The sequence below is a fragment of the Morus notabilis genome, unplaced genomic scaffold (assembly GCF_000414095.1).
Source record: "Morus notabilis unplaced genomic scaffold, ASM41409v2 Scaffold784, whole genome shotgun sequence".
Lineage (NCBI taxonomy): Eukaryota > Viridiplantae > Streptophyta > Magnoliopsida > Rosales > Moraceae > Morus > Morus notabilis.
This window is the reverse complement of record NW_010368042.1, coordinates 234,056-247,928: the sequence shown is the minus strand read 5'-3', so window position 1 is coordinate 247,928 and position 13,873 is coordinate 234,056. Positions and strand designations below refer to the sequence as shown.

Below are 13,873 nucleotides of genomic sequence, written 5' to 3'. Positions count from 1 at the left end.
TTAGGGGGAAATTTTTTTTTTTTTTTTTGTTTTTTTTTTTTTTTTTTTTTTTTTTTTTTTTTTTTTTTTTTTATGGAAGGAAGGTACATTTGTTTTGATTATTGGGAAATATTTGTCATTAATGCACAAGTCAAAATTCTCTCCGTTATTTTTTTTTCCCTTTTCATAAACTTTTATTCTTTTTCTCTTCATTTGTGCACGGTGGGATGAAGCTAAATTCTTTTACCACATTTTTCTACCTTGACTTTTTTAACTATTTAACCGCTAAACAAGTGTTAATGAGAGAGAAGAAGCCAAATTGGATAGGCTCAAGAAGAGGCTGCTAGGACATTGGAAAATAAAAGGGGATTCGAAATCTACCATTACCTAACCCCTTTTAGTCATGACTCGTAAATAGATATTTATCCCTCAAACAACCTTAAGGACCCTACTAAGATTCTTGAAAACCGCACAATCCCATATTACATGTCCATTTAGTTGGTTATTTTAGAAAAATCATTACTTGGATATTGACATCATTTCCCATGTTTGGGCGACTAGTTGTAGGAATAGAAAGGCATCCAATCTTTTTTCCAGAGTTGATAAAATCATCCAACTAAGTCAGGACAGAGGTAAGTTGCATTAAGGCTACTGATTTGATAGGCTTGTTGGTGACTTTGGAAATTACAGCTTACAACGTTTACTTTTCCCCTCTTTTCCTTTCAGAACAATGATAAATCTTACAATATGGTAAATCTTACAATACTTATCTTTTATTAACGGTGGTGCTTAATATAATCTTAATTAGAAAGTAATTTCGTTGCAAGTATTGCAATCTTTCCTTGTAAGCGAAGGCGTCCCAACTACCTTTGACCCACTACAGGGTAGAAAATAAAAAAGAAAGATGAAAATAAAGGCACTCCACTAAAATTTTGAACTTCTTTAACTACATTTAACAGGAATTTGGATAACAACTGATTTCACGTCAAAGTAACAACCACAAATATAGTTTGGGTTTCAAAGTCAATTGCCCCTAATTGGCGTTCGAATGCACGAGTTTAGTTGCTGCTATAAGCTTTCTGAAATTCCACTATAATGCTCAAAAGTAGAACTAGGACTATTACATGCCAAAGCAAATTCGCAAGTAAACAAATCATGGTACCAAAACTGTCCCCACATACCAAAAACCAAAGGGGTGACAATCCTGAATTAGATACGCAATCTGATAGCTTAACACAAATCAAAATCTATTAACAATAACCATAAACGACGAGGATGACGACGCGGATGACGATTGATCTCGACAATGAATAATAGAATACAAGTTCCTAAATAGTAAGACAACAGGAAACGGGAAAAGAAGCCACACGGCTTAAGATCCATGTGGAATTCACGTGGTCACTATCTGATAATGGAGATACTAGATCCTTCGGAGAATGACGGAAAGTGACAGTCGGACAAACAGCCTAAGTTATCCATAATTATAATAACAATAAAAATAATTGCAATACTTACAATAAAATATTTCCAGGCAACGTGTTATTTTGATTAGAAATGTGTACTTACTCTTCCAAGTTAGCAGACCATAGTGGCTTGTCCTTTTTAGCTAAGAATGACGATACCCCAACACCAAAATCAACTCCATCGGTCATACCTTTGACAGATTAGGGAAGGCATGTCTCGACCAAACTATACCTGTAATTATAGTGGTGGGACAACTTCACAATTCTCAAGTTTTCTCCACAGTAAAAGGAGGGAGATAAAGATGGGATTTTCTTCTCTTCCTTCTCCTTCTTCTTCTTCTTCTTCTTCTTCTTCTTATTATTATTATTATTATTATTCTTTTGTAGGTTAAAACAGGAAAGAAACTACCCAAGTGTGGTCAAATCAGAGTTCTCAACTCAGCTACATGCGCAAAAGTGGAGATAGACAGCGGACGAATGAAGACGTTTGCACAGGTGCACTTCTTTCTCTCTCTCTCTCTACCTAAGACTGACACATTCGCCACTCGTGCAGGGCTTTTCAGTTATTTCCCAAAAAGGCAGAAAGCATCAAGCCCGCTAGTGGAAAAAAGGGTTTATTGGAAATAGAAAAGATGGCTGTAAGTGGGTGGTTTTGTCTCAGAGCTCATAACATCTTCCTCTAACCCAGCTCACTAAAACTTACAAAGTTGCTTGTGGGGTATTTGCTCATATTACCTGGCCAGCAACCTTGTTTTCATGTCTTCTCCATACAAAAGATGCTTGATATGGGCAATCTACGTAGTCGGCGATGCAGCATTATAGCTTGTAAATCGCGCAGCCATGTACACATGAGGGGTTCACAAACAACAGAACAAAAAAATAGTAAAAGTGCAACTCCACTTGCTTCTATACTTCTAGTCCTGTCTCCTGCATGTGAAAGAAGGAAAAAAAAAAAGACTAAATTTTAAGTCCCAAGTCATGGCTTCACCAGTTTCTACATGCAATAGTAACAAGTAAGCAGCAGTTTTAGTCAAGATTTGCAGTCTGAGACTTGATCAAAACTGTACATAAAAAATTACCTGAATGCAACATTTAAGAGGTTTTGTTTTGTAATAGTATTTATATGCAAATCAGCCAAAAACATCATATAAAGTTTAGACATTTAAGTAATTCCAACCTCCCAACTTAGCAAGGCACTGCAGATAAACAGATGGCATTAACTCCGGAAAAATAACAAAAGGGACAGTCAAAGAAACTAAACTTGCACAAAGGCGGCAGAGTTTATCACGAAGAAGTCTAACTGTGGGACATGTTATACTTGTAACACTGGTGCAAAGATATTTAAGCTATAAGATAATCATAGCGGGACTGGTGAACCCATTAAAGATGTTTTTGTCAAGGATATTATCCTACTCAAAGCATGCCCTACAAAAAAACCATCTGAATATACATCCACGCTATTTAGGGTCCTCAGGGTGATATGTCACAATAAATTGACCAACTTGAGGACCAACAACAATTAACAACTACACATTTAATTTCTTGTCCATCATACTGGGACTTGCAACAAGTATAATAATTGCACATATTGAACAGTATGATATGTTATTGCAATTATAATAATTTCAAGAAGAAAGTAAACATGGAGGCAGATTTAATTACGTCCCTAGATATCCTTTGATACTCAGAATATGAGTACCTTGGCAATTCAAACGCGCAAGTGCATTTCAGTGCACTAGTTTTATCAGCTGTTAAGACTGATTGTATCTACACGTACTATATCTATCGTTAGACAATGATTATGTATGCATTACTGCATCTATTAACATACCTGTGACACCTACTCCAACGCGCACGTATATGCACAATATACATAAGAACAACTTGTGGGTCTTTAAACCACTCACAAACCTGTTCACATGATTTGATATTGAAAAGAACAGCCAACCGCAATCTTGTATCTTTCTAAATGTTTTTCTCTTCTTGCAACATCTCAGACCCTTCCAGCAACCAGTGACTTCCAAGACACTAACAGTCACAATGAAAAGATCCCCATTCTTCTAGCAATTCTAACTTCACCCTTTTAAACAGATATTCCCTCTTGTACGCCTATACCTGCCACTATTTTGCGTTTCTTTGTCAACTAAGAAATCTGATAATCAAGCCTCCAAGGACATCAAAATGAAGGTAAGTCCAAACTCTGCCTAAATTTAGTATACAGAGAAAACGTTTGTTTCCAATCCTGTAACTTCATCTTTGCATTCTTTTTTCCTTTTTTTTTTTTTCTTTTGATAATTCTTTTGCATTCTATTGTTGCAGATACTAGAATGGATGCATCATAAATTTCGGCATAATAGCATCAAGCCTTTCAAGGACCTGAATATCGGTATGCATGAGTTTGGTTATTTTTCCACTTCTTAAATAATCGTGAAAGAGTACTGCGTGCATCAGTTAACTCAAACGCAGCCATACCAGTCCAACTTAATTTATAATTCTGCAACTAAGCCTTAAGATCTACTACACTAAGGTGGTCTTAGTCAATCAGGGCTACAAGAGTTTGTATAGGAAATATCTACCATCACAACTCTACAGACAAAGTAGAGCTAAAAAGTGTTGGGGCCACCATGTACCACAAATCATACAGACCACTACATGATGCAACTAATGAGCCTGTCAAACGCGCAGAATAAGTTAGCGTGTTCAACATGGTGCAACCAATGGATTAGTCAAAATTTCCCTGTTGAGATAAGAACTGAAAAAAAAAAAAAAAAAAAAAAAAAAAAAAAAAAAAACATTTTCTCAAGCACATGAAAATATTTTCCCTCCAAATAATGTTCACTCGTGACTAATTTTTCTGCAACTAAACACAGGGAACTCTTGCATGCGCCTTTCTGTACAGACTTCCCTCGATGACCAAGACCCCTACACAAAGCCAAACTACGGCTCCAGAGATGGATTCAATTCCATGAAGCAGCCGAAACAGGAGGAAGAAAAATACTTTTGTCAATTTGAAGCAAAGAAAGAAGAAGAAACCTCTGCTGTCATCTCTGAACTCTTTCATGGCTTTCTCACAATTGGAACCCTTGGTTCTGATGCAAGCATAAATGAGCCAGAAACGCCAACATTTGCTACGCCTTCGGAGAACATAACTGATGGAAGAATAAAGGTAACAGAGAATCACTTGAAGCTCATCAATTATGAGCTAGAGAAGTTCCTTGAGGCTGAAAGTAAAGAAGAAGAAGGCTCTGATGAATCGTCAGCAAGGAACAGCAACGTCAGCGCCATCACACTTGGTGGAAAGCAAATGGAGAGGGCCAAGGATGAAGATTATTGGAAGACAAAGGTATGTCCACTCCAAGGATATCTATTTGGGTCTTCAATTGAACTACCAGAAGAAAGAATAGAATTTAAAAAAGAAAAGGCATCACTAGGAGAGCTGTTTCATAGAACAAAAATAGCAGCTGAAAATTGCACAGAGAAACGTCCTATTGAGGAGATTCCAGAAAAGCAAAAACATAAGTCTGCCATGCGTTTTGTGAAGAAGATGATAAAAAAGGTTAATCCTTCTTCTAAGAGTTCTTACCATTCTTATGGCGAGACACCAGACTCTGTTTCAACCAAGAAAGAACTTGGCGATGCGATTGATTCAGTTTCAAATATGAAGAAACTCCAGAAGGTTAGCCTCGTTAACTACATCTTCCAATACCACATTCAATAGCAGACCAAATGGCTCACCAGTTGTCATTTAATTATACATATTATGTGAGATCAACAGAATCATGCATTTTCTTTCTTAAAATGAAAGATAAGAAATGACAACTAATATAAAGAGAAACTAGAACATCAAGCCACCCGTTCACAATTTTATTAATTAATAATTAGAAAACAAAATCTCAAGAAAAGGGAAAACAAGGAAGACACTGGCTAAAAGACAACAGAAAAGGAAATAGATAATACACAAAGAAATATTCAAATTGAATAGCTGAAAATGGCCCCCCAAAAAAAAAAAAAAAAAAAAAAAAAAAAAAAAACAAACTATATCACTCCATTCTAATGATCCAAACACTGTTAAGTTGAATGCCAGTCCCTCCGTCTAAGCATCCTAATACCCATATATATGAAGAAGTAAAATGCATGAAAAGTTTGGAATTTACAACTGATTGTTAAAATAAGACCTAAGAAATCACAATCCTCAATAGGAAATCCAGTGGGAATTTGTATTTTTGTAGCACAAAGGACATGCTATAGATGCATTAATGTTTCAGAACATTGCTTGCTTCGATCTCATACAACAAGTCATACTGTGTCTAATAATGCTCGCTGATAATCTTGACTAGAGTTCTTATATTATCCCAATCAGTCAGCATTTTAAGGAAATGCTTCATCTGGAAATGAAAGTCTATGCCTTCACTATAAACTAGACAAAATACATATATAGAAATTTCCCAGTCTAAATTGTAAGTTTATAAGCTTGTGGCATGCAGGTTATGCGTATGTTCCACAGAAAAATCCATCCTGAAAGCTCTATGGCTGAAAGAGAATTTGTGAGGTCTAAGAAATGCAAGTCCAAGAACACTCCAAAAGAAGTTGGTTGTGCCAGTGGCAATCTGATACACCTCAGTGGAGACAACAAAAGGTTTCCTCAAGGGTCCATGTCAATGGAGGGGGTCCACTGCAGCAAGAAGAACGTGAACTCACCCCAAGAAAGTAGTCTGAATTGCAATAATCTTAGAGGAAAGGGCGAGCACTGGATCAAAATTGATGACGACTGTAAGTAAACACTCTTTATGCATTTTCATGACAAAAGGACCTTTAAATTACCAAAAAAAAAAAAAACTACTTTTCTGTAAGAGATATAAGTTTTATACAAAACCAATAAACTAAAGAACATTCAGAAGTTAATAGTTGCTCGGAAAAGTGAAAATTTACTTGGTATTTTATATACCCAATACCGTACATTCCAATAGTTACTCAACATAATAGTTACTCAACATAATAGTTACGCAACACAATACTTTCCTCTCCCAATTGTTTTCATTGCTCCGAATTTTTAGTATTAATATGAAAATACTACCAAATCCCAAACAGCATTCAATCTTGAATAGCGTCAATAGGTTCAAAATGTGACCACCGTTTGCTAATTTACATAATCTAGACTCTTCAATCATTGGTGTTCTATTTAAAATTATGAGCTGCCAAACATTAACTTTCAAATGGTCAACTAAACTGTGATCTTAAGAAGTTGGAGTTGCCTAAATGGGTAGCACGTAGTTTCTTTTCAATCTTCTATTATCAAAACTTTCCTCATAACTTCTACCTAGATCAACCGTCTCATAACACCAGACTCAAAAGCTTATAATGCAGCCTTCCAAAATTAGTAAAAAAATTTACACGCATAGATACCAGGAACTAAATTATGGAATGGAGTATGGTCTTGTCTGATGGTGGAGTGAGAAATCATTTTAATGTTTTAGATCTAACCGATTTCTGCTGTTGGTATTGTAGATTTGGTGTTGGAGCTCCAGCAACAGAAGCTGTAGGAAATGGTCTTTCAGTTTTCATGCTTACTTGATACAGCTTGTCAATATAGTGTTTTATACTATCATCTTGTAATGTTCTTATATGCGATGGATTGAAGTGATGATAAATTCATCTTAATCTTAAACAAAAGTGTTGAACTCGTATGCCTAGTGTGATGATAAGTTGTAACTAAGTTTCCTAATAATAAAGTTGAACTTGATATCTGCAGCTGCTATTTATATTATTGATATTGGTGTCTTCGTCTAATTTCTCTATCCATGAAACTATTTCAATATCATATATTTACTACTTTGCAGTATACTTAAATTTACTCTTATTTTATTTTCACAATTTTCCTTATAGGAAATGCAACATAATAGTAAATTAAAATCTAATGATAAGAGGCTATAAATGAAAGCCACTTTCTAGTGCCCATTTTAATTTTACGTCATATTGTTGGAACAAATATGTCATATCCATCCGTATGGATGGAAATATTTGATACCTGAAACTACGATCTAGAATACAGTGTATAAAGTTATAAAAACATATGATATTAGTTGATCTTGTTCTGAAAAAAAAAAGGTTAAAACACTTTTTATGTTAGGACTTGGAATAAACCCTTTTCTGTAAAGGAATGGAATATCAATTTAGTCCAATAAAACGAATGTCTAGGAACAAGAAGAGTTAATTGAAAATTTTGAGAAATCACTGTGTAGTCCAAAGTACTATAAAAATGAAAAAAAAAAAAAAAAAAAAAAAAAAAGCTCCAGTCTCCCAATTTTTAATTTTAATATCAATATATATGATATGGTTATAATTCAATAGGTTAGGTCCACTTGCTTTTTTCTTTTGTTGATTTCTAATTGATTTGATTGCAATAATAAAAAATATGAATATTTTGGAGATTCAAGTAGACAACTTGTTATTCATTATATACTCAATACCAGTCATTATATCATTAGAAAATAAACAGAATAGCAAATGTTCAACCTTATTACTATATCTTCTATACAACTAATTACAATTAATAAACGTACGTCATACGAAAAAATGAAAATAAAATAACCATTTACCACGGGATACATCCCATCTCACACCTCCAATTTGATGACTATTTTTATGAAGTAAATAGTTCAATCATTCGGTTATTCAAAGACATCTCTATAAAACATACATGGAGGTAAGCCTCCAATCTAAACATTAAAGACAAAAAGATTACATGGCATGAGAAATCACTGTAAAGTGCATGCTCTTATTAGTTGCACTGTTGTTATGAATTTCTTTCGACACCTAAATTGTATCAAGCACTGCTACCCAGAAATAAATATGTATTAAGAATTAGTAGCATCTGGATCAAACCTCAGAGTCACAGCAGCAAAGTTGTATAGGAAGAAGTATCCTCAAATTAAACAGGTAGTGGCTCTTCCTTAAGAATCCCACCCATTTCCATCACCCATGATTGATCAACTAGAGCAGCCAACTCTCTGATAGACGAGAAGAAGCTCCATAAACACAACGTCAAGTGAATATAAAAAGCATAAAATAGGAGAGACCGTCTCTTACTACTTGATTAAGAGTCTGGGTTTAAATTCTCATGTTTTTCAACCAATCAAACATCGGCGTGGGGGGGGGGGGGGGGGGAACTTAAGCACGGTTTCTATCTGGACATATTTGAACTCTGATCATGTTCCAAGCCCTTAGTGTTCATCATACTGTGGAGCATGTGTGATAGCACATTCAAATAAAAAGAGCATATGTAAATACACTGGAAATGAGTCAGCAGGTTGATTAAAGAAAAATAACTCATTTGTTTCAATGGATTGTAGAAACTTGTAGAAACTTATCCTAATAAATAACTCACTGTGAAGTTTTGATTTCATCTTGCCAAATTGACAACGCAGTTAAATATAAAAATAAGCTGATTAGTGAACAATGATAAAATGTGAACTAGAAAACGAGAGAGATTAAGGACAGACTTGAGGTCATGGCTGACAACTAGTATAGTCAACTCTTTCTTTAGATGCTTTAAAAGTTTCACAACGTCTGCACGCGCCTTCCAATCTGATCAGCAAAGCAGCACTGACAAATTTTAGAAACAAATTTGTCTAAAAGAAAAAAGAAACATGTGTATTGATTCAAGAATGTTTAAAAAAATAATACCAACTTGAATCCTGTATTGGTGATTTCAACAGGAATTTTACCATTCTCAAATCATGCTGCTTCCATGTGTTAGTCAACCAAAGATCAGATTACAATTTCTTAACCGTACTTCCTGGAAGAGAAAAAGAGCATGCCTCTCTTCACCATTAGGCCTAAGTGGCGACGATACAACTCGACTTGAATCCCATATCAGTGGCCAATTTGCAACAAATTTTACCATTCTTAAAATCAAGGGTCTTGATATGTTAATCAACTGAAGATTTTATTGAAATTGTTATCTGACTACGATTATTGAAAAATATAAATAATAACAGAGCGCGTGTTTCTTCACTGTCAGGTTACAACAACAAAAAGTTCCTTCAAGTAGCGCACTACAGGGATCCTGAATGCCAAATTGCCTAGCAGCTTTATTAAGTAGGATAACTTCCTCGGAGGATGCAATGAAAAGAGAAAAGAACAGAAAGGGAAAAGAGAAAAAGTGAAATAAGGGAAGAAAACCATCTTCTTACCAAGACCAGCAAGAGGTTCATCCAATATCAACAAATCAGGAGTTTGCACCTACGGAATAAGGTGAATTAACAAAGCAGAACTCATTATAACATGATTCAGCGTCTTACAGATTGTATTTATGCATTTGAGTGCATGCCACTACAATTTGCCTTTACACTTGTACGAGGTCCTTACCAATTGGACTGCTAATGCGAGACGACGTTTGTAACCACCACTAAGAGACTGAGGATCTTTATCCAATGAGATTCCATTTAAACCAACCTGCAATCACCAATTAAAAAAGAGAGATAGAGTTCATACTTGAAGCATAAATATTTGATATCCAAGAAAATGTAAGAACAAGTATAATCGAGTTAAATTCAGATGGCAAATACCCAGTTAATTGCTTGTTGAAGTCTCAGAGCAAGATGCTCCTTCACTTGAAGATCACCCTTTAGCCTAGGCCATCCAAATGTAACTTCCTCAAGCACATTATCTGCCACAAAATACCTAGCTTGAAAACACCACATGTTATTGAATAGAAAAGGAAGGGAAAACATAACAGATAAAACACCTACTACAAGGAAAATAAGATCACGATTTTAAAATTTGTGCACCAAAAGCAAATTTTGCAAACTAAAATCCTTTTACACAACGGTTTCAGGTATAAAATTAGATAAGCTAGTCATATCTTTGAGGACCAAGCAAACAAAGGCTTTGGAATTAAGTACTAGTATTATATAATTGATTTCTATGTGTAACAACTACCTCAATTGGTAAAATTTCTCAGCACTCCACTAGAATCCTTAGGATCAAATAGCGCCTTATCCTAGAGATGAAAAAATATTGCAAGACAACTTGTAAAATTAACTTTTATTACCTCTCAGGAAACTGAAAGACAATACCAACTCTCTCTGAGGGCAAGGGTTCGGGAGCCTGACTGGGATATCCATCATTTCCATATCTTTGAACACAAATGCAGCCAGAAGTCGGTTTATTTAGCCCTGCAAGCAGCTGGACGGAAGAAGGGAACATATATAAGAAAAACAGACAGAAAATGGAATAGAAATAAATGGATCAAACAAATGTAGTAGACCTGCAAGAGAGTAGTTTTTCCACTTCCACTCCGTCCGAAAATTAAGCCAAAGCTGTGATAACAAACAATGACAATGTTAACCTAATCTTCACGTAGTTGTCGAATCTTATCGCCCTGTTTCTCTTTACGTATGATTTCAGTACAATTATACGAAAGAGGCCATCAAAAATCAAACAATTTAGTGATTAACCATTACAACCTATCACATTCGCGGAAATGATTAAAACTTACAAATAGACCTGAAGGAGAAGAAATTTGGTACCTTTTCTCAGGCAGGGAAAAGCTAACTGAATTTAGAAGGCTGAGCTGGGTCCCTGGTGGCCTATAGCTAACATCCCTAACCTTAAAATAAAAAAATAAAAAATAAAAAATAAAAGAGAGAGAGAGAGAGATCATGTAAATTTTAGTTATTGAAAGTGAATAAGCAGTAATTAAACTCGGCAATTAAATAACAAATCCTACTCCCAAAGAAGATAATAATAATAATAACATAAAACATACATAATTGAAGATTAGAGGCAAATTCAAAAGTATTCTTTCAGTTTCAAAGATATTTGCATAATCCACAAACATGAAACAAATTATAATTTTAGCGAAACAAATAAGCTTAGAATCTATAAACAATTTAATCAAGCGGCTGAAACCAAATTTTCAACTGATAAAAACACAAAAATCGCGTGTAATCGGTATTTTCATCAACTTCGAATACAACTTGACAGAAAAATTTTCAAAAAAACAAAATAAGTGGAAAGAAACTTACTTCGAAGCAAGAGTAGTCGCATTTAGGTCTGAAAGGCTGAGAAGATTTTCTGAAATCAGAATTGTAAAAAAGAAAACAAAAGAAAACTGAATAAAACAAGTCAAAAGTGTTATAAGTGAGATTGTAAAATGAGATGAGGAAAATGCTTGCCTTGAGAATGGTGTGGGCGGCGGGTAAAGCGGTTTCAAGAATTTGAGACCAGAAATGCTGCCCGCCATGGAAGGATTTGGAATTGTGCTTGACTGGCTAAGCTGCTTATGGCTTATTACAGTGACAAACTAGAAACGACCTGTCGTTCCACTCGTTTGTCCGGTAAAGGACGTTGTCCACTTGTCGTTTGGTTCTGGAAACTGCGTTGAGGTCCAAATTCATAAAAACATGAAAGGACAGTTTTACCTTTTACTTAAAAATATTTTACAAAGAAAAAGTCATAGTTAAATAAATACAAAGCAAAACGGGGCAACGGGCTAACAATCGTGTGTTCAATCAAAACAGTTGTTTTTATATCAAAACAATGTGTGTTTTGCTATTAAAAAAAAAAAAAAAAAAATTTAAGGGGGGAACTTGGGTATTCTTACAATATGATTATTTTTTTAAAATGTGTTTTTTGCTAAAAAAAAATCTTAGAACCCGTTTAATTTGCTGATTTGAGTTTTTAATTCAAGTTAAAATGTGATCTTATGTGATAATTTTTTACTATAATAAAAAAGTTAGTAAAAAAATTAGATGTGACCGTTTTTTTAGAACTTTTTACTGTAACAAAACTTTAATTCTATACTCAAATCGGTGAAATAAACGTATAGTTTTAATAAAAATTTAAACTTTCGAGTACCCTTGATAAACAACCCATCAGTATGTCATTTACTCAATTCCAATATATGAACACACGATCAAGTCTAAAGCGATGTCAATATCTTGAAGTTGAGTGTTCACCAGCAATATATGAACAGTCAACTTCTAAAGCGAATTTACACTAAACTACCACAAATTACTACCCATATCAAGTCTTCATCTTTTCTACGTTCCATTTGAATTCATCATATCTAAACATAGAAGCATTCCATTTTTAACCGTATCCATTACAAAAACAAGAGCAGTCATGATAAAAATGGAAAAACTTTTTACGTTTCAATTTCTAGAATTTGACATCTGACTCTAACATTGGCCAAATGATCAACAGTGATCCATCATCGCAGATATAAAGAATTTCATACATCAATTAAATTCAACCATCATTAAAAACATTGGTTTAAATCATGTCAAGTTCAATTATTAAAGATATAATTTCATAAATTAAAAATATACAGTTTACTAACTCACAATCAACTGCAGTTCAACCGTGATTTATAAAAGTGAGAGCGATGGCTTTGCATTATAAGGACTTATTAATTAACTCGTGGAAAACGTTTTGGTTGTTGTAGTTGTTTATTTATTTAGGACCCGTTCAGTTCGTTGATTCGAGTTTTTAATTCGAGTTGAGATGTGATTTTATGTGAGAGCTTTTTACTGTAATAAAAAAAATTAAATGTGACTGATTCTGAGAGTTTTTTACTATAACAAAATTCGAATTGGTGAAATTAATTATGCTTAAATTTATTTTGGTGGGGGGCGGGGCCAAAGAAATACATTTGCCAAGTAGTAAATTGGACATCACATTTTAAAAATGTTAAAAATTAAACCGTATTAACAAATTTCTGTCCCACAGGGAAACAATTGAGATGAAGTTTTCTAATATAATTTAGAACTCATCATTGATCGCTCTTCAAACTAAATGGATGAGAATAAATATTAAATGAATCGCCAAACTTCTATCAAACTGTTATCTTTGCGTACTTTCTTTTATAATTTTAATTATCAAAATACCATGTTTAATAATGCGCAATACCAATTAACTAATAAAAAAAAAGAATCCAATATCAATCTAAGCAGGGACAAAAATCATAAAAAACACGATCAGCAACATCGGACAGAGAACTTAGTATTGGTCCAAAAAATTGGCATTTATTTCCAACAAAAAAAAAAAGATGGGGCTCACTAGTAAGTACCAATTTAATTTTTAATTTACAAGAATTCCAGTGGTTCTCCACCAAACTTTTCTCAGCGCCTTCTTCATTCTACCATGAGTCGTCTCCAAGACTCCAACAACCACAACCGAGGAAAAGAAAAAAAATAATTGTTCGCCGAGAGAAAAAAAAAAAAAAAGAGAGAGAGAGAAAAAGAAAAGAGACTCTTGGGCCCACGAAAGTCAACCCTTCTCGACCGGTTAGGGTTTCTTCAATTACATATGTAGCAATAGGTCATTAAAACTTATTGTGGACCACTTGAAGAAATTATGAGTTGTTCTTTTGTATTTTTAAGTTAGAGTGATTTGAATGATGATCTTGAGTTGAATTTGAATTATAA

The 13,873-nt window shown here is 34.2% G+C and overlaps 2 protein-coding genes across 3 annotated transcripts; one reads left to right on the top strand and one right to left on the bottom strand.

Moving 5' to 3' along the window:
- Positions 1 to 1,795: 1,795 nt before the first annotated feature.
- LOC21394082 (ABC transporter I family member 11, chloroplastic) lies at positions 1,796 to 11,732 on the bottom strand. 2 transcript variants are annotated; one of them, XM_024176035.1, is made up of 11 exons: positions 11,621 to 11,732; positions 11,471 to 11,519; positions 10,973 to 11,052; positions 10,711 to 10,762; positions 10,495 to 10,628; positions 10,010 to 10,124; positions 9,810 to 9,896; positions 9,635 to 9,683; positions 8,942 to 9,026; positions 8,325 to 8,449; positions 1,796 to 2,369 (listed from the first exon to the last, which is right to left on the bottom strand). In XM_024176035.1, exons 1-10 carry the CDS (start codon positions 11,686 to 11,688, stop codon positions 8,371 to 8,373), a joined length of 798 nt encoding a protein of 265 aa, XP_024031803.1. In that variant the 5' UTR covers positions 11,689 to 11,732; the 3' UTR covers positions 1,796 to 2,369; positions 8,325 to 8,370. The 2 variants fall into 2 exon arrangements, with proteins under 2 accessions (XP_024031803.1, XP_024031804.1); XM_024176036.1 differs by lacking the exon at positions 1,796 to 2,369 and adding an exon at positions 5,721 to 6,189.
- LOC21394083 (protein LAZY 1) lies at positions 3,624 to 6,982 on the top strand. The gene is made up of 5 exons (XM_024176055.1): positions 3,624 to 3,629; positions 3,762 to 3,828; positions 4,313 to 5,118; positions 5,927 to 6,212; positions 6,948 to 6,982. The coding sequence occupies exons 1-5, from the start codon at positions 3,624 to 3,626 to the stop codon at positions 6,980 to 6,982; spliced, it is 1,200 nt and encodes a 399-aa protein (XP_024031823.1).
- Positions 11,733 to 13,873: the final 2,141 nt, after the last annotated feature.

What these genes read in the sequence shown, in the direction of transcription:
- LOC21394083 (XM_024176055.1), top strand. An exon ending in ATATGAAGAAACTCCAGAAG is followed by an intron (nt 5,119 to 5,926) that starts GTTAGCCTCGTT and finishes TGTGGCATGCAG; the next exon opens with GTTATGCGTATGTTCCACAG. An exon ending in GATCAAAATTGATGACGACT is followed by an intron (nt 6,213 to 6,947) that starts GTAAGTAAACAC and finishes TTGGTATTGTAG; the next exon opens with ATTTGGTGTTGGAGCTCCAG.
- LOC21394082 (XM_024176035.1), bottom strand. Translation starts at nt 11,688, where the DNA reads ATGGCGGGCAGCATTTCTGGTCTCAAATTCTTGAAACCGCTTTACCCG. An exon ending in GAAAAACTACTCTCTTGCAG is followed by an intron (nt 10,629 to 10,710) that starts GTCTACTACATT and finishes TCTTCCGTCCAG; the next exon opens with CTGCTTGCAGGGCTAAATAA. An exon ending in TGAACCTCTTGCTGGTCTTG is followed by an intron (nt 9,027 to 9,634) that starts GTAAGAAGATGG and finishes TTTGCTGATCAG; the next exon opens with ATTGGAAGGCGCGTGCAGAC.